Source organism: Brachycentrus maculatus, unplaced genomic scaffold, assembly GCF_059751285.1.
Source record: "Brachycentrus maculatus isolate JH-2025_06_01 unplaced genomic scaffold, ASM5975128v1 h1tg000060l, whole genome shotgun sequence".
NCBI classification, from domain to species: Eukaryota; Metazoa; Arthropoda; class Insecta; order Trichoptera; family Brachycentridae; genus Brachycentrus; species Brachycentrus maculatus.
Genome location: NW_028280814.1, coordinates 522,922 through 544,886, shown reverse-complemented (window position 1 = coordinate 544,886; position 21,965 = coordinate 522,922). Strand labels below are relative to the sequence as shown.

Sequence of the window (21,965 nt, the reverse complement as noted above, 5' to 3'; positions counted from 1 at the left end):
ATTGTCAAACATTTATGCTTCTTAACTATGAGATATATGAGCGGTTTTAGCAAATAATCCGCTTATTAATTTTCTATTCGTTTTAATATGTAAAAAAACACACTTTACAAAAGTGTGTGTCAAGCATTTTAACTTACCTATTTGATATTTTCGATAATTAATTAACACTAGACAGGCCGTTCATAAGATGGATATTTTATTTACCCGACAGTAAAAAAATTAAAATTATGTTTGCATTATATATACGATACACATTATTACTAAAATATTTAACGATTTTTCTTTTGCTATGAAATATATTAGATGTGACTTTATATAAATTTTGTTGATAAATACGTGAATTATCAGTTACCAGTATAATTCACGTATTTACATGTTTATTGTACAAAGCACCGCATTTTTCACATTTTCATACTTAATAGCAGAAAATACAGGAATAATTTTTGTTTCTGTTAGTAGTTTTAAGTTATTTTAAGAAAAAAATAGGATCTCTTATCTAACAGTGTTTTCATAGAATTTTTCATCGCCGCTAATGTGTTAATATCAAACTATCACGATAAAAAATTAATAAATCGGACGAAAGGAGAAAAACTCAAATTTCCGGCAATTTCACAGCGCGCTTGGCAATTTCCATTATCTGCTAATTATGTGGCCAGTAAAAGCGCCATCGTTGCAAAAGCTATTACGCCGACTTATGCAAATTTCCTGTCGAGTTTGATGCCGCGAGCGTGAATAATGAGTCAAGTGTGATTCATATCGGACCAACGTTAATCATATTAACGTTGAATTGGGTGTATGGGAAGGAGCATAACTCTTTAATAATTTTTCAAGGCACCTTCATTATCCAGTCGCCAAAATCAACATTCATTAATTATTTTTTTAGTACCTAGCTATTAACTTCTGTTTTTTCTTCTTTTGACCCGTTTATTCCTCATGTGGTGGTATTATCAGATCAGGCATTATTAGTAGACCTCACCTCGTCAGGATACTCACATAAGTTTTTCTAATCTACTAAGGGTTCCCCCTACATAGTGTAATGGTAAGCGCATTTAGCTACCATGCTGAAAGCTCCGGGTCCGATTTCCAAGGGGGTGGGGGTAAAAATAAATATAAGTGATTTAGTATTATAATTAAAATGTAACTTTGTTTTAAAATCACTATAAATATTTTATTATAACTTAATTATAATGTCTACCGGTTTCGAAGCTAACCGCTTCTTTATCAAGACTGATTAATACTCTTAATAACTAGTCTTTATAAAGATGCGGTTAGCTTCGAAACCGGTAGACATTATAATTAAGTTATAATAAAATATTTATAGTGATTTTAAAACAAAGTTACATTTTAATTTTAAAATAGAAAATCACAAAGTAAGAACATCAAATATTTAAAAAAAAAACTAGATTTAATATTACTCTGGATCAGTACCTGAACGCAGGATTTTTGTTTCAGGTGTTTTTTTTAAATGCATTCATTATTTACCTTGCTTATTATGTACAAGGTGATCAATCAGTGGATTTCAGTTTCTTCTCGCTAAAATTTTATTTTAATTGGGAACAGGAGAGATAATGTAGTATGATCTAATCAGGAACCTCTCTGTGTTTGTTCATTGCTAGAAAGCTCCTCATGAGAAGCCGGACTGTTGACTGTCATCAACAGGCCTTCCGTTTCACTAGAGAAGAGGGTTTGGCATTATGTGGTACCAATGCCCTTCACTATGTTTGTCAAATACAAATCACCTTGACTTCAGACTGAAGTAGTGATTATTTAACAATGCATTGTCCTATGCACCCTCAAGTGGGGTAAGGGTAAGTAGAAGATAAAACACGCACCGTGGCGTAGTTGGGTAGACACTTGACTGAGAAACTGACAGCGTAGGTTCAATTCCCTCCAATTATAAAATGAATTCAAGGAAGACTTATTTTCAATCGGATGTCTGTGGTGAGTTTTTCACATTTACCTTCCCAATCTCTACTATCCTACTTGCAGACAAGCCTCTTAAAGTATGGGCTTCGCGGGTTTTTCTTTTTTTAAATATTGTTTTTTTATAGTTTTTTAAGTTGATACTAAATTGGCAGTGGTATAGCGATACCCTGGTTTTTATTTCTTCAGCCTTCAGGAGGTTTGGAAGGACACCATCTTTGAAATTATGTGGATATTAAAATATGAACATCAAACCCTACTTATATTATAATTTCACACTATCATCATACATATAACTAGTACAGCTGAAGCAAATCAGGAAAAAAGCGGGGAACTTTTTTTCGTTAATTAATTTTAATTTGATTTGAGATAAATTGACTGCTGTAGGTATATGTACCTTCAACTTTTTCATAGGATTTATAATTTAATTTTTGAAAAAAAAATCATAACTGAATAAACAAGTTCAAGAATTAATGAGAAAAAAAACTAGCGTCTCTACAGTATTTAAGTTAGCACTACACCACTTATAATTACATTATATTATAAAACAAAAGAGTTTTATGAAATTGAAACATATAATAATCAGATATTGATTTTTAGCACATTGTTTCCTTTCAAACTTAGCCAATATTCCCGCATTACTTAGAAAAAAACTATATTTAAATGTGGGTATTATATTCCTATAATTGGATCAATACAAAATCGATTATTTTCTTTAAGTATTTTATGTGCGTGTATTGTGTAATTACGAATGAAAAGTTTTTTTTATCCAAATATTTTTTGCCTGATAATTTGTTAATTACTAAGGTTGTCAAGAAAATTTTCACACTGGTTTTTAATGACGAATCGAATCAGCCGTTTTTAGTAATACTTGTATATTATAATTATTATTCAACCAATTTTTCAAACATTTAGACCAGCAAAAGTGTAATAGGTGTAACCTCAATCTCAGTGGCAAATTACTATTTTCGTGCATAGTATTGAGGGTATACGCGGAACGCATGAACCCATAAATCACGTCTTAAGAAAAACGAGCTAAGTAGTATCGAAGTCGGTTACTGCTTAAAGAGTTTAAGAGGCATTGCGACGCAATTTTACCATAAACTCTTTACTTGCAAAATCAGTTTCAAAAATGGGATATACATTTTGAAAAAGAATGTGCTCGTTTGTTCAAAATCTTAAATCTTTTAAAGTTATCCAGCGATTGCTTTGAAATTCTGACACAACATTACATTCAATTACGCGCATGTTTTCACATATGACACGTAAAAATTTGTCCTTAAAAAAACTTATTTTTTTACTGCAGTGGCAGCACCTTCTGTTGAACGTTTTAACAGCTACTGTTATTCTAAAACATTTTAAATGTTTTTGGTTGCATATATGTATGTAATAATAACAATTGTGATATTTTCGCTTTATTTGTAAAACAAACAATATAAATAAATGTTTTTTCTTTTCCATTTAATCAGACTTACCAAACAGAAACGCGTTGTTGGGTACATCTAATCGTTAATAAAATTCGACTTAAAAATTTATATTTCAAATATCTTCATAGTATAAATATCAAAAATTTCGAAAAGAAAAATCATGAGTTGATAATGAAAATTGATTCCATATTCTCAAATTCAAATCATTCTTGAGTTATGTTAAAATAATAATTTTTAATACTACGTTGCGATCCCCTTAACAAAGTCAACGGTTCTATAAAAAAGCTGCCATAATTTGATTCCGATGTAGAATTATTATGAGCAACACAAAACACATTGCTTTTGCTAAAAATGCCATAATTAAAAAAGTTTATCAAATTAGAATGTAAATATTATAACGTCTATAATCTTACCATTTCTACATATTTTATTTAATATAGGAATACCATGTATATGAAGTGGGCAACTGCAACCTACAATTTTAAACTTCACGTATGAAGTGCGTCGATGATGTCATTTATTTAGACAAATTGCCATAAGAGAATTGGTGTCAACCAAACCATTCATTGAGCAGAGTTGGTTTGGTTATGTCTAGCTAAATCTTGGATCTAACCTTAAAGCTCAAGGTACTCTCATATTTTACCTTATGTCTGATAGGCGCAGTGGCATAGTTGGGTAGACGCTCGACTACGAAACAGGTATCGTGCGTTTGATTCCCGCCAATTGCAAAATGACTTCAAGAAATATTAATCTTCAATTGTTCTGAGCATTTGTGTTGCATTTTTTTACATCTACCTTCCCTATTCTAACTATTCTACCTGCAGACAAGCCTCTAAACCAGAGACTTTAGAGGTTGTTCCTTTTTTAATATTTATCACTAGTGCAATATTAAGTATGTAGCAAATGGCTATGCAGTGTGCGTAAATATATCGGTAATGTAATGGCCATAGGATATATCTGTCAAATTTTTCATTTTCTAAATTTGTTCTACAAAATGTCTAAAATAGTGTATTCCACAATCTGGCAAAATGATATAGCTGTAGTTGTAATACTTATTGCTTTTTATTAAGATATGTACATATAAACATATATTAAACAAATGAGTTATTTCATTTCACAAGTTTGTTTTTGCTCTCCTGTAAAATTTGGTCTTAGACAGATATACCCCTTTGCCTTTACACTACTGATATGTAGTACCTATTTTTAATATAACCTATTAATAATGTAGACAAAGAGTCATCATGGTAATAATTTTGTTAACTACCAAAATGTCCAAAGAAAATTTGTGTGATTTTAAATACGTGCATTTATGTAAGTATTTAAAACGGATTTTCGAAATGCTATTTCAAAGCTTTGTATGCTTTAAATAGAATTCTATTTAAAGCATAATGGGAAATCGAACACTACGCCAAATCTAAAATCCGCCACACAACCATTCAACCCAACCCAACTTAGAGCAACCACTTGTATGCGGCTATTTAGAATCTCTTGTATCAGTCGTCTTAAATAAGTAATATTGTTTATTAAATATTAGTTTTCTTCGTAAACAGCAAAATAAACATTTATTCGGTTGTAAACCTAAATAAAACTAATTTCTTTCTAGAATAGATTTTGGGGCGCTAAAATACAAAACTGAAACTAATTAAAATGGCGAAAACACGATTTGGACTACATTTTAATTCAGTTGCTTTGCGTCCGACGCCTAAAAGAACTGAAACCTTAATCCAGTATAGGAATTTTCATAAAAGGGATCATTTGATCACAAGGGGGGATGATGTATTGATCCAGTTTGGTTGAGAATTTTTCATTGGGAGCCTTCATTTTATTGTCGCTGCCTCAGACGGCCGGTAAGTATGCCACGGCCTCCTTAGGAAGCGGCCTCCCTTATCGCCCACGTCACGCTCCAAGATGGCGTCGCTTCCGGTCGCGCGGGAAATTTGGCCCACATTTCGTGGGAAAATCCATATGGACTCTGGGATTTACATCTCGAGAGATGCCTCGTTCATATTTATAACGGTATTTTTGATTACTTGTTATTTTAATGAATAAGATAATAAAATCTTTTATCATTGTTTTCCAACATATTACATAAAATCGCACTAAGGATAAAAAAATCACATATTACAATAAATAAACAAAAATGTTAAGCATGCAGAAAATTATTATATTTTTAATGAATTTACTATGTTACCATTATTAGGTATCAGTACTTTTTAATACTTGCTTTAAAAATTCTATTTCATCTCATTTTTAAAACCACAAATGAAAAAATTTTCTTGGGGAGCACGGGGATTTGTGTAAATATTTTTTTTTTCAAGTTAACAAGTTGAATTGGTGGCGAGTATTTCTCTTTTTCTTGTAAAATAGTATTTAATTAAATTTATTTTGCTTATATTATTGATGTATAAATAACGATCCACTTTTTTTTCATAATGTAAACCAGTGTTTCCTTAACTAGTTTCTTAAAGACTTACGAGTCCTTGTGACCGCTGAGGGGGTCTAAGTCAAAACGAAATTAATTTAGGGGTGCGCGAATAATTTACAAACATAATAACATGGCCACGATATATTTGATGCAAATCCGAAGTATGGTTAAATATCGAGTACATACATAAATTTGGTTACTAAATATCTTTAAGTAAAGTAGGTTATTATGACAGTGCATTTTCTTTATTTAATAAAATTCGTGTGTAATTTGAAGAAATTGTAATAATTAAAAACGTTAGTCAAAATCTACATGGTGTCTTTGTCTTCTACATGCCAATTTTTTCTAGACTGTTCTACGTATAGAGAAAAATATCAACACGTATCATTTAGATATGTAAATCAATTTTTAATTAAAAACTTCTAGTTCAGAATACTCGTATATGTACATTGGCGGGCTTAGTGCTAAGGAGTAATATTAACCAATTAAAAACAACCTAGTGATTCTGGTCTTCTTCTTCTTCTTTTTGATGGCTTTTCACCCTTCTTGGGTGTTATAGCCAGTGTCGAGTTATTTTTTATTTACACTTTTTACATTTGACTTATAAGTGTTAGTATTCCTGTTAGTGGGGTTAGTTTTATTAGTAATGTTAGTTTGTTTAGTGAGTTATTTTAGTAAGTTATCATACACCTTAACAATTTTATACAATTAATTTTAAGATATTTACAAATTATTTAATAAACAAGTTTGTTAGGGGAGGTTAATAAGGTTAATGATGTTGGTGGGAAATGGAAGTGATTCTGGTCAATGTTTGAACTTAACACAGACTTTTAAAATTAGTGGGTAGATATATAATAAAAAATAATAAAACCCTTATCCGCACCCCAATGGTGCATAGGGCACTGCGTCATATAAACGCAGTGTTATCTTGATCGTTTACACATGAAGGAAAGGTGATCAGCCCTCCGCTTCAGGTACCAGTCCAGGGTAATATTGAATAAATATGACAGTGAAAAAATCACTTATATTTATTTTACCCCCCTTGGGAATCGAACCCGGGACCTCCAGAACGGTAGCCGAGCTTGCTGACCATTACACTACGGAGGCGGACAAAAAGTGGGTAGATAGTATTTGTATATAAGTATAAATGAAAAATATAAATATTTCCAATGCATATATTGCATTATTAAGGTATTTGATTTAAAGTCGCAACTTAATTTTCTCTAAACTCAGGTAACATCTTACGTAATTGATTTTTTTCTTTTGAAAAAAATATATTAAGAAATAAGTTTTTTTTTTGAAATAAATGTTTTTGAAAAAAAGTCATTGAAAGGTAAGGAGTTAAAAAAATAAATTTGAAAATATTTTTCTGTATATCGTAGTCATACAGGAGAAAGTGACCAAGTGCATTTTTTTACAAAACCGTGATCATTGACTATTTGAAATCTTATAGCTTAATATTGCCCTGAAAACATTTCCCTGAAAGGATTTTAAACTTGGAAGTATAATATATTGACTTGGTAAAAATGACTAACTGCATTGATGTTTATTTTGTTGCCAAGCAAAAATGACTTAAATGGCCCTCCTGAACATTTTACGTTTTGGTAGTTGGTCACTTTCTCCTGTACAACTACGATATATCCTTAAAAAAAACAATTTGAACTCAGTTTTTAATTTTTGGACAGAATCAATGTTACATTTTAAACACCCTGTGCTTGATTACGACTTCAATTTTAATTCATGAAATACTTTTAGGTAAAAAAATAATGGGGTCGATAAGAAATTAACTTGACGTAACTATGACATGAAAATTAAAGACTTCAAAGTCAAATTTCTCGTGGCTGCACAGTACACAGTGCACAGCCGTAAATCGCCCTATGGTCACGCTCTAATTGCACCATTAAGTGCATTCTAGTGCGCGTTGCACTCGCCAGCCGGCGGCCGGGAGGACGAGAGGTCGCACGCGAGGACCAGGAATGTAGCCCGAGCGACCTGCGACCTTGGGGGGAAATGAAGGAAAACGCGATAACCATCTTCCCAAAGTCCTTAACTATTTAACCTTTGCCGTTTCTTCCACCCCTTCCCCTCTTACAAATGCACTTTTCGTAAAATTACTTTCCTACGTTGCGCGATACGATCAGTAATACCACATGTATGTTTGATTGAAAAATGGTTATGCTTGTTACAAACTTTGTAACCTCGTTTATACATGTGCCAGTTTGTACATATGAATTATCAAAATATACATAACAGCGTGCCACACCCACATTTATATAGAAGAAGAATTTATGTGTAATATATATATATATATATATATATATATATATATATATATATATATATATATATATATATATATATATATATATATATATATATATATATATATATATAAATATATATATATATATATATATATATATATATATATATATATATATATATATATATATTATATATATATATAAATATAATATAAATATATATATATATATATATATATATATATATATATATATATATATATATATATATATATATATATATATATATATATATATATGTATATATATATATATATAAATATATATATATATTTATATATATATATAAATATATATATATATATATATATATATATATATATATATATATATATATTTATATATATTTATATATATATATATATATATATATATATATATATATATATATATATATATATATATATATATATATATATATATATATATATATATATATATATATATATATATATATATATATATATATATATATATATATAAAGGGTCCGCCAAATAACTTTTTTTTTTCAAAAACAGGGCGCAAAACATCGAGTGTAGCTTCGGCTGTGTGGCACGTAGCGCCGTCCTGTTGAAACCAAATGTTGCCAATATCCTCCTCTTCAATTTTTGTGAACAAAAATCCGTTCAACATGGCCCGATAACGATCGCCATTGACTGTAACGGCCACTCCTTGCTCATTTTCAAAGAAAAATGGCCCAATTATGCCTCTGGACCAAAATCCGCACCAAACAGTGACTCGTTTTGGGTGTACCGGCTTTTCAATGTATGCGTGCGGGTTTTCTATGCCCCAAATACGACAATTTTGCTTGTTTACATACCCGCCAAGATCAAAATGAGCTTCATCCGAAAAGATGATTTTTTTGGCAAAATCGGCATCTTCTGTAAGTCGATCGCAGGCCCACTCAGCGAAGCGAAAACGCATTGGATGGTCAGTTGGCTTCAACTCTTGAACCAATTGGACTTTGTATGGCGTCATACCAAGGTCTTTATGCAAAATTCGTCTCAATGATGTCTCCGAAATGTTCAATTGTTGAGAACGACGGTGAATTGATGTTGATGGCGCTTCACGCACACTTTCTGCCACAACATCGATATTCTCGGGTGTACGCACTGTTTTTGGCTTTTCACGCTTTGGTTTATCGATGAGGATGCCAGTTTCTTTCACTTTTTTCACAAGATAACGAACATACGGAGCTGACGGTGCTTCTCTTCTTCCAAAAACCGTACGCAATTTTCGCACACATTCTGCAACATTACCATGATTTTCAAAGTAATGTCGCAATATTTCCCAGCATTGTTCAAGCGTATACACAACCATATTCGCTCAGCGGAAGGATAAAACTAATTATCTGTCAAATCAGACATGAGCTAAGTGTTACCATTCACGAAATAAGCACTAGTTGAAAAAAAAAACTTTAGATGGCGGACCCTATATATATGTATATATATATAAATATATATATATATAAATATATATATATATATATATATATATATATATATATATATATATATATATATATATATATATATATATATATATATATATATATATATATATATATTTATATATATATATTTATATATATATAAATATATATTTATATATATATATATTTATATATATATATATATATATATATATATATATATATATATATATATATATATATATATATATATATATATATATATATATATATATATATATATATATATTCTTATTATTCTAATCATCATAAGCACCCGATGGTGCACAGGGCACTGTATCGTATTAACGCAGTGTTATCTTGATCGTTACTCATATGAAGGGAAGGTGATCCCTCCTGCGCTTCAGGGACCAGTCTAGGAAAATAATAAATAAATATTCGAGTGTAAAATCACTAACATTTATTTTCTATTCGAGTGTAAAATCACTAACATTTATTTTCGTCCCCCCTGGAAATCGAACCCAGGACCTCCAGCACATATAAATGGTAAAATGTATTGAAGATGCTGAAACCATAAAGATTCATGTGACAAATAAGTGGTCGAAAATAGGTAACCGATTAAATCTGACGATTAATACATATAATGAAGGCATGGAGATCCAGATTCCAGAATTCTATGTATGGAAACGTCGAACTGTTAGCTTTTAAACGTAAATTTGCTTTCATCGTTAGATAGTCGATGATTGATCAATATTATTACAATATTATAAAGCTAAATATTTATTACAGAGGGTGGTATGTCGATGTAAAGTGTAATTAGGGAGACTCGGGATATTATTAAAAACCCTTCTGTCTATACGGCTGGCCAAACTTAAAACACAGTAAGGGACACCTTTTTTGAAAAACTGTTTTTTTGCATTTTTGGAATAAGTAGATTCTAGTCTAAAAATGCAAAAAAAAAACGTTTTTCAAAAAAATGTCCCTTTCTGTGTTGTAAGTTTGGACAGCCGTATATACCATATGCTAATATAAAAATGCTACAGGTATTATATAAAATTTATTTTATCGATAGTTTGACCTCTCCATATAAAACACAATAATTCGCTCTGCATCCTACTTATTTTATTTTCGTAATTTGGGATATATGGTCTTCTAATAAAACTCTTTGTATCCTTTTAATTCACTGAAAAAAATGAGCCTAAATATACCAGCGCGTTACAGCGCCTTAATCTATGATTAGCGTCTTTAAAAGCATTAAATATAATTGATATATTAAAATTGCCCATAAAACTTTTTTATTATTCGTTTTCTTGTACTTATCATTGGTGACTGAGAAATAAAAAAAAAATGCAATTTAATTTAATGTGGAAAGCGTATTCGAAATGTAAACCACAGCCCAGCACACACTGCGATTTGAATACATAAAATATCTTTGATTGACGAAAAATTGAAGAAGAATTTGGAAGTCTAGGCGTTTACGGGGCTTACGACTGTCATAAGCTGTATGATTATAATCCAGGATTCGGACCTCACATACAAATATAAGAGTGACGTCGCCCACCTTATCAAGCTGATATACCTTGGGAATATTAGAAGGAGGGGTAGGGAGATGAAAGAAAATTCTGCACAAAAAAATATACTTAAATTAATTTAATTAAAAATATAAAAATTATACGAAAGTGACTTTAACTTAAACTAATCTTAAATTAATTTAATTAAAAATATAAAAATTATACGAAAGTGACTTTAACTTAAACTAATCTTAAATTGCTATCTTAAATTAGCTTAAAATTAATTAACCCTATCTTAAATTAAACTTATTCTAACCTTTGGTGGAAAAGATGCGCCGTGATGATGAGGTGGCCTTGATCCTTTGTGAAAAAGCTGCGCCGTTGGATGCTGGGATGAGGTTCTTCTTATGACGGGCCGCCGTGCGATGACTCTTGCTTCTTATCTTCTTCTTCTCCTAGTAGAGCTTCAGCTCTTAATTTGAGGCTTATGACCCGGCGTGGGTCTGCTTTTGATACTCCGGATGAGTAACTCCCTTTTTTCTATCTTCTCTCTCCCTGCGTAGAGCTCCCGCTCTTCTCCTCACTTAAGTCTTAAAACCTGGTGTAGGTATGCTCCTTCTAACTGATTTCTCCCGACTGCTCGATCCCCCTGATCTCTCCCGACTGCTGCTTACAACTCCTCGATCCCACTGATTTCCCGAATGCTCCTTCCAACTCTTCTTCTTCTCTGCGTCTTCTGACTGACCAGCCGTCCGACTGGTCGATCTCCTCTTACGACTTACTCCCTCCAACTGATCCTTCCAATTGTTGGCTTCCAAGAGATCGATCCCACTGATTTCTTCCCGTTATATTCGGTTTCTCTCCTTGAAGGTCACGCCCTCGAAACCATTTTTCATTGGCTGACGGTGCGCTTGTTTCCACCCCCAAAATTTTCAACGTCTAGACATCAATTAGCCTTAATTTTATTTATAATATAATAAAGAATGCTCTTAGGATAAATGACCGCCGGCAAACATCTATTATCCCTCAAAGGCCAGCGGGTTGGCGACAGTTTTTTTATGATTCAAACCTTTTAAATACATTTTAGTTTTATGACAGGTAAATTATAAAAGGTCGGGGCCATAAAAAATATTTGCGCGCACAGAAAAAAAAATTTACCTAAGACTAATTAAATTAAACGATTGATAATTGATTATTTTTGCCAGGCTAGAGGAGAAACGTGGTTTCACCACGTCAAGAGTTTCTGCTCAATAAAATAGCTTCTTCGTCTCACCAATAGATATCACTAGTGAAAATTCTAGTGATTCTTGTTCAATATTTCAACATTCAATCATGTATATAGAACTTCCAAGAATTTGAGTAGTGTGGTTGTCAATCGTGGGTAGAATTGGTGAATGTTACACGTGTGTAAAGTGATCACTTAAACCACCCTATGATGGTTTAAGACCCGTAAATGTCCAACTACCATATTTTTCTTCATCTACGTTGAGATGTCAAAAAATAATATGATAAATAACTTATTTTTTCGTTAATACGTTAATTATTTTCAATAAAATAACTTTTTATAAAACAGCTGAATTTCTTTCACCTGGCCTTACATTCCTGCCACTACCCAGTTTAATTGAGTTGTATAATTTATGTGTATTCATTTTCAGGCTACCGGGATGACTCCTCTCATGTATGCTGTGAAGGACAACAAGACATCCCTTCTCGACAGAATGGTGGATCTAGGAGCAGATGTTGGAGCTAGGAACAACGTAAGTTATAATAATAATTTAGTTGTTAGTAAAAGAGATATTTTCACATAGAATATGAAAACCTATAATATCATTTTTAAAGTCGTGTTAGTATAAAGTAGAATCTCGATTATCTGGACTAAACGAAAACCAAATTGATGAGTAATAAAAATTATGAATAATTAATTCATCTATGTTTCTGGGTACAGAGTAAATGGTGCACTGAAAGCAGATATAGCAAATAAAAACCTATAAGCGAAAGCTAAATAGACAGGACACAAAGAAGTCCTGGTTTAAACAAAACCAAAATAAAAATAAAAGTGTTTTTTCTCCTTCTACCTCAAGAACGACATAAGCGACATGTTGGTACTATCTATCAGCTGATTTAAATATTCAAGATGTAACACAACCTTAATTTAAAAATAGTAAAAAAATATGTTGAAAACAAAATTACATATACTCGTACTTGGAACAACCTCCCTTCATAAATTAAAAATATGTAAAAGACACAAACAGTCTAAAACAGTAACTTAATTAGCACATGTACACACTATACAATAAAAAAAACTAAACAAGATAACTCCCTCGTTCCGCATAAAAATATGTTTTTTTTTTGTATAACATGTCACTATCAACAACAACAACAAAAAAGTCCCTCTCCAAGCACAAGAGCCCAGTCTCTTTTTTGGAGAGGCTCAGCGCAACTAAAATTATAATATTGTATTAAGTAGAAATGTATAGAAATTGTATTAAATTGTATTAAAAAAAATAACTATATTTCATTAAAATAATAAAATGTATGTAGTATGGTAACGAGGAATCGCTGTGACTGCTATAATGTGTCATTCAAACCAAGATATTAAAAAAATAGCCAAATATTGAATTACAAATGAGTAATAAATTTAAAATGACAAACGAACTCGTCAGGAAAGTTTGCATAATTTGAAAAAAAATACTCCCCAATTCGTGGTACGGTTAATTTGCTTATTAATATTCGTTGCCTTATTTGGTTTAGTAGCAGAAGCGTTTTTCGAAACACTTTTGAGCAAGAATGCAAATAAGGCTGTAAAATGAACACTTAACATGAAATAACAGTAAAATACCCAACAAACACACATGGCAGGACCTGAGGGGGTTGAAAAGGAATGCTAATTTCTTTTGCTGATTTACTGTCGGCCTTAGTTCGGTTCTACATAGCTTCTACATTCTAATAGTATTATGTACATTACTATTAAATGCTGTATTTATTTTTACTTGAAAAAGTAAGTCAAATAAACTTAACTGCTTATTACTGACTCGACGGTCCTTCGTACATACGTTCACAGTGAAACTCGGCTATAGCTATAGCGTCATTGTAAGTTAAAACGTGTAACCGAATTAATTCAATTTACGTAGATATATTATACTGTCATTTACCATGGTATTAGCATGTCACTTTACTAGTTGCTAATTCGATATTTAAAAATAAAACACAACAAACAGTTATCAGCGTTTATACGCTAACTAACATACACAATTAATTTTTGAACTTACTGACATTTCTTGATGGAACTACATTTTATACACATAATTAAATAACAACCATGTAAATAGTTTTTCCACATACAAGAATATTTTATTTGAGAAGTGACCGGGTTTCGTCGTTACCAAACATCATCAGACTGTGTTTCGTCGTTACCTACATTACCCAGTCTGATGATGTTTGGTAACGACGAAACCCGGTCACTGGTGAAATAAAATATCCCTTCCAACCCTTATCCTCACCCAATGGTGAATAGGGCACTATATCATATTGACGCAGTGTTTTCTTTATCGTTACTTACATGAAGGCAAGGTGATCACTCCTGCACTTCAGAGACCAGTCCAGGGTAGTATTAAATAAATATCACAGTGGTAAAATGACTAATATTTATTTTCACCTCGCTCTGGGAATCGAACTCGAGACCTCCAGCACGGTAGTTATACACGCTAACCATTACACCGCGGAGGAAGACAAAAAAACATATGTGGAAAAAACTATATAGTTGTTATTTTATTATTTGTATGGTATATAACATTCACAGATAAATAAATCTCTTTTGGAGTTATTTGAAGGGAGTTAGAAGTCAAGTCGAATATCGGTTTTACACAATCTTAGTTACAGTAAGTTTAGACTCCAAATCAGCAGCTTTATACACACGCGCTTTTTCGGGCGAATAATCCGTTTATGGTATCAATCGAAATAGCCCCATGAAAATCGTGGCTATTTGTAAACAACTGAATTTGGGGGAATCGTAGACAATACTGTATTGGATTTAAAGAACTGTCAAATCAACACGAAGGAAACGAAAATATCAGACTGCTGTTTAAAAAAAGCCAAATTACAAAATTCTGTACTATGCAAATCTTTATGCGAAGAAAAAACTTTGTTATATAGAAGAAAAAATAAAAAAAATATGCATTAGTTTATAATAAGTAGGCAAGGATACCAGTCAGTTTTGATACCAGTCTAGAATCATATCAAATAATGATAAAAATATAATAATATTATATTACAATAAAAAAACATTTATAATAATTTTCAGGCCCTTATGACCTTACTTATACGATGTACCGTTCCTATAGTAGGTACGTATCATATTAGTTTATCATTAAATATATATTTTTTCTGGGCTATACGCCAGACGCGTTCCGTCCATGGATGCTGTGGATACTCAGTATTCCTTGTTATCTGCCCAGATGTTGATATATGCAACCTACATATCGAGACACACACATCGCTCACTCCTTTCAACAACGTCATTTATAAAAAACTTGATTTTTCGGAAGATCGTTTAAAAATACAATAAAATGTATTAAAAATAAATATCAAGCCATTAATGAACTTTTTACTGTGCAACAGATTTTTTTACATAAAACCTGAATATTTTTTCTCCATTTGAAAAATATTTAGTGTATTCAAAAAAACAATTAACTATTACCTTTTCTTCCGAATGCAAAATCAACACTTTCTGCCCTGTAGCGGGTAAATATTAAGTTCAAAATATGCCACTTTTGCTGAGATATAGTACATTTTCTGGGCATTCCGAAAACACGCACAACTGAAAATTGAAGATTTTTTATATATGTATGACGTTGTTGACAGGAGCGAGCGACATGTGTTTGTGTTAATGTAATGCTAAATTATCAAATTTAATTAAAATAATTAATTAAATATACTCTACAATATACGTGCGGAAAAACGTATCAAATTAGTAGTCCAAAGAACTCTTTTATGAATCACAATGTTATTACATGCAGTGGAATTGAAAACTAAAAATTAAATCCAATGCAGGTACCTATTTTATTGATGTCATCGAATTAAATATTTCAAAAGCGACTTTTTGGTCGCAAAATAACTCGTGCGCACTCTGATGCGTTACTGTCCGCTTTTTATTTCCAATTCGTTGGACAACCCTGCGTTATTGGCTTTGAGCAAGGCAGAGGTCTTCAACCGATAAAAAAGATCAAAATAGTGTTCATTCTACTTAGTCAGTTATGAGGTAGGCATGTTTATTTGATGCCAGCAGCTTCCATAATATAAAAATTTATAATCAGATGTAAAAATGGCATTATTATTTTTGCCCAATCAGTATTTAACTTGGGACGTAACGCATTCCGATTCGTTACAATGGAAGGGGAAAATGTTATCCGCATGTCATCTGACCTCCGTCTTATCGAGGGAGAGACCTTACTTTTTTTTTATTATTTAGTAACCAATCTGATTACATGTCATTATATTTCTTATATATATGACGAATGACCTTAAATAAACATAACCACCTCTAGTCAAGCAGTTCTTGTTGTAAAAAACTCAATATTGATAATTTATATACGTAGTATATTACACTTTTATAATGAACCATATAGCCCGGCCGCCAATTGCTGCTACTCAGTCTCATTAAACGGAAAAGAAAACAAAATTTCTTGTAATTTCCTGAAAACACACAAAATATTTCAACATGCCATATTCTTGTCAAGAAACACACTGTCAGCCATGATCAATGTTTTGTATTGCGTGCTTTGATATTATATCAAATAGATGGTGCTGCCATCGCGATAAAACACTTTTATTATTAATGATTTTACCTGTCACCAGTTTCATTTTTATTTATATAGAATGCGTGGTGTTAAAATTTCAAAGCAAAACTTATTTACATTTCAAAAATAAAATTTAATATACCGTAATATAATAAAAGGCAGCTCTAACAATGTCGATTATGAGGAAACCTAATGACTGGTCAATAATGGTGATGTAAAAAAGTTATGCCTATTTATTTATTTAACTTTATTCCAAACTTTGAGGTACAGCGTGCAAGCTTCTAAGCTTCTATGGTAAATGTATTATTTCAAATACAGTTAAATACATTAAATATTTCATTTAACCTCCATCGGTAGGTGATACGACTAAACGACAGCTTACAGTAAGATGATTCTTTTATTATGGTCTTTCGTTTATAATGCATAACTACATAGATATTTTAATAATAATTAATATAGGCTCACGATTTGGCTGAATTCCCGCTAAAATAATATTCGTTGCAAGATTTTACTAGAATTTATTAGGATATGATTCGTCGATTTACAACAAACCTTTTCATTCGTGTAAGAATATATATGAAGAATGACGCTTCTACTGGTAGCGAGGGAGTTAGTAAAGCACCGTAATTATAATATTCCAAACATTCTTGCACTAATTTAGTAAAATATGGATTGTTAAAATATGTATTTCATTTCCCAGGATAATTACAATGCCCTCCACATATCGGCTATGTACTCCCGCGAGGATGTGGTGAAGCTGCTTTTATCCAAAAGAGGAGTGGATCCATTCAGTCCTGGAGGGGTGAGTTATTTCTTGACTTACTTCATTTTTTATAACTAACCTGTTTTAAGTAAAGTCTACAGCTACAAACTTATATTTTTTTATATCTACAAACTTTTTCTAGCAAAACATTGTCACATCAAATTAATCCTGTGTTTTATCAATTTTGCACATAACGTAGAATATGGTTGGGGTTGAACTGTACTCGTACCAGCTTGTGTGACAAAAAGCCACTGAGTATTAATGCGAGTTCCTTGAGGTAGTCCAGTTAGCTTTACTCCTTCAGAAAGAAAACTTTCTATTTTTAATTAATGTTTTACTTCGTAAATACCACTATTTCTTGAAATCTACTGTGACACGTGTTTTGATGCATTCCGCATCATTTTCAAACACCGTATGTGAAGCTAATTCTAAATTTTAGAGTTGGGTCCTTGGGACGTTGAAGGTTGAAGACGGGGTAGTAGCTGTTTCTTATTTTTATTTATTAATTTAATTTTTAATTTTTATTTCTTATCAGAGGAAACATATACAAAAGGGGGGAGGCTTTAGCCATTGTCATATTGTTAATTATGGGTTTATTGTTATTTATATTCTTATGAATTTCTATTGTTTCAGAAAACTTTCTGTTAAAAAATTCATATATACATAATATCAAAAGGTATTCGATAAAAATTCAAAAATAAATTGTATCAAATGATGTGTAACAAAATAAATACGAGTATATATTTCAAGGAAAGATGTTTTTTTCAATGGTTAAGTGTATATTGTAAGGGTTTGTGAGTAAACATGATTAAATACATATTTAAGTTTAGTTGCTAGTTACCTCAGTATGTGATGTTATTTGTAAGCAATGATAGCAAATCTTGAAAGCTTATTAAAAATATTTTACCAGGAGACGGAAAATTGGGTATATGAATTATACGACGGTATATTATGATTTAATGTCTCACAGAGTCGACAGCAGACTGCCGTGCATTTGGTGGCGAGCAGACAGACTGGGACAGCTACCAGCATCCTTAGAGCACTCCTAAACGCAGCTGGAAAGGACATCAGGACCAAGGCGGACGGAGTGAGTGAAATAATACCTTTTTTTTAAACACTCAACAAAGATGAAGAAGAATTTGGAAGTCTGGGCATTTACGGGCTTACGACCATCATATGCTGGTTTAAATGATCACTTTACACACGTGTTACATTAATCTCATTTACTATTATTATTATTCATCGATGTCAAAACAAAATATGAAAAATAACTCATATAATCGGAGATAATCCAAATTTGTGAACAAGTATTTGGACACACTCAAAATGTTGTAAACAATACCTTTGCTATTTTAAGTAAATGTATTTTTAAATACTTGTATGATACTATAAAATGTACTCGTATTTTTAAATAATAGTTAATAAAGTCTATTTTGGAAAGCAATATTATTATTATTATTACTTAGTATTTTAAAAGCATTTTTAACTTTGTGGTGTGGTTATATAACACTCTCCTTATCATTCATGGTTTTCATTTTTGGTAAGGTAAAGTGGTATTACACAAAGTGAACGATGAATGATAAGGAGAATGTTCTAATCACGTCTCTCCCAATGTCTCTGTTAACATATTTATTTGATCAAAAAAGTAACACATTATGTTTTAAAGACGTAGCTGTCATTAAAACTCTCGTTCGTATGTTTGTATATAATAACAACACAAATACACAGCAGATGTTTTATATTCATAAAATACATCAAAAGAAAAATAAAACATTTCACATTTCCAACAAATGTTGAAAAAATTATATTATATCCACAAGTTTTCTAACCCTGGTCTATCCATATTATCATGGCTCAGGGAATCATCTTATCCGCGATGGAAAATTCTGGAAACTCTGCATTATTGTATTTATCATATTTCTTACAGCTAGTCCGCACATACTAAAAATGTTATAGCTTTTATAATTTACAGTAAATGAATATATAATTAAGGCATCGTAAAAATGGCCCTTTAAAATTTTAATACGGTTTAAATTGCCCTGATTTTTATGGAGCTCTATGTACATCTGTATTACACTATAATGAGCCTTGAAATAACTTTAAAGTTTTTTTTACGAGGAATAAACTTATGTTTTCGTAAAACCTAGTATGTAAGTACGGACAATACAGAAAAGCAAAAAGGGTATAAGCGGCATTTTTATTTTCTTGTAAAAGTAAAATATTAATGATTTTTTTAAGGGAAAATAATTACATTTATATGAAATAACTGTATTCCTGGAGTTTTTGAGTCGAGCACTTAAGTTCGACTCCCGGAGCAGGCTCGTATTATTTTATAAGATAAATAGTTTTATTTGAAATTAAAAAAATATGTATACTTAGAAAGTTTAGGGTTATAAAACATTTAAAATATTTGTCCGCCTACGCTAGGCTACCTTGCTGGAGGCCCCGGGTGCGATTCCTAGGGGGGTTGTCAAATAAATATAAGTATTTATTAAATATTACCCTGGATTGGTGCTTGAAGCATAGGGCTGATCACCTTTCCACTATGTGTAAAGATAACACTGCGTTTATATGTTGCAGTACCCTATGCACCGTTGGGTGCGGATAAGGGTTGTGAAAACATATGCTTCGGAGACGCCTGATTTCGTATGACTACTTATTTTTGACATTTTTGATGAAAACTGCAAACAATTTCAGATGATCTTCCCGTAATCTATTTTTTTATTATTTTAAATCAATTACCAAAAAGATAATATCGTTTTTTTCACACTCCATCGTCAAATTTCCCCAACACATACCATATGTTGAGTTTGTTCTATCAAAAAGTATTTACTTTTGTGTGACTCATAGTGTCAAGGGAGATTGTTTACGAATCTCTGATCTAAATATATTAAATTATCTTCTATCAATCGAAAAGAAATATGTTGTAATGTATATTTTTTTACAAAATATTAATCTGTATATTATAATTTAGCATAATCCATCAATATAAAAAGAGACATATTGTTTACATCAACTGTCAATATTTAAAAAAATGTCTAAACCCCATGTGTGGAATAATTTTAGCCCTGTTTTAAAACGGATATCGGCCTGGCAACCCTGCTACATTTTGCGGTGATTTGGCCCATTGTCTACATAATATATACATCAAAAACTATTTCATGAATCCTGAATAATTATATTATCTATGCGGCTAATAGGTGGAAAAAGTGATACATTTTTATACGTGATGCGGAGGTAGCGGGTAGTTGTAGCACGCTATTTTGTTAAAGTTTCCCCGCAAACTAACTTGAAGGTTGCAAACTTTATAAATGAAGATTATTACAAAATTATTACATATCAAAGCTTTATATCCTAAAAGGCGCACTAATGGCGGAGAGTCAATAATAACAAAGTTTCGAGCGTTTTATGCGAACTGTAGGTAAACTAAAAGCCATATATTTTCGTGTTCACCGGAATAAACAACACAATAACACGATTTAAATAAAATATTTTAGCTTTATGGTATTTCATATTGAATTTTTCGATGATATAGAACTGAGTTCTTCGAGGAATCGTAAAAGAGGAGATATATCTAATTGAAATAATAAATATATAAAATATGATTAATATTCTGAAGATGCCCGTTACTAATGCAAATGGAAAAAAAATGAAAATTAATGATATGCTATTTTTAACGTTAAAATCTGGACCCTGCAGAGATGCGGTGTAACGGTAGTAGTATGCAGTATCTACTCAACGTTTATAATACCTGAAGTGTTAAACTGATCAGCTTGACGTTATTTATAGTAATGAAAAAATTGTTAATTATTTTGGTGCAATACCCTTTATATCGCTGGCTGCAAATAAAGAACAATACAAACTAAAAAGAAATGACTTTCTTAAAATATGCAAAAGAAAACGCAAAAAATAATATTAGAATATCATTGGTCTCGGATCAGTTCGTGACATGTCTGCATTTCAAAGTCTACGATCATCTTTAACAATAACTGCAATACGTGGTTATTTTAATGCATTCCCTGACAGGTTTATGTGTTTTCATTCCATTTCAACATGCATTGCTTTGATATATTGAAAAAGATTCGCAAAATATGTTAGCGGGGAAACAGGGTAGCTAGGTTTTAATATTGAAAAACTTGACATTTGTTGTAATTTGATCAAATTAAATTATACGGGAACTGGCTTAGAAAACTGTCCCACCGCATTCTTAGATCTGATACATAAGCATCTAGTCTCCTGACAGACCTCTTGAACATCTATTTTTTTGTTCGTTTTATGAACTAAGATGCGAAATTTATGGAAATTGTAAAAAGAAAGGTTACATTGAGCTCTCTTCTATACCCGGATCAGATTGAAAGATCTTT

General features: G+C 31.4%; 1 protein-coding gene across 1 annotated transcript in view; it reads left to right on the top strand.

The window, feature by feature from the left end:
• LOC148311644 (uncharacterized) overlaps window positions 1-21,965 on the top strand; it is a 73,050-nt gene that overhangs the window by 27,147 nt on the left and 23,938 nt on the right. The window contains exons 2-4 of the mRNA XM_088256349.1: window positions 12,699-12,800; window positions 17,539-17,640; window positions 18,572-18,688. Of these exons, the coding sequence (XP_088112475.1) occupies window positions 12,699-12,800; window positions 17,539-17,640; window positions 18,572-18,688 (321 nt within the window). The remainder of the gene's footprint in view (window positions 1-12,698; window positions 12,801-17,538; window positions 17,641-18,571; window positions 18,689-21,965) is intronic.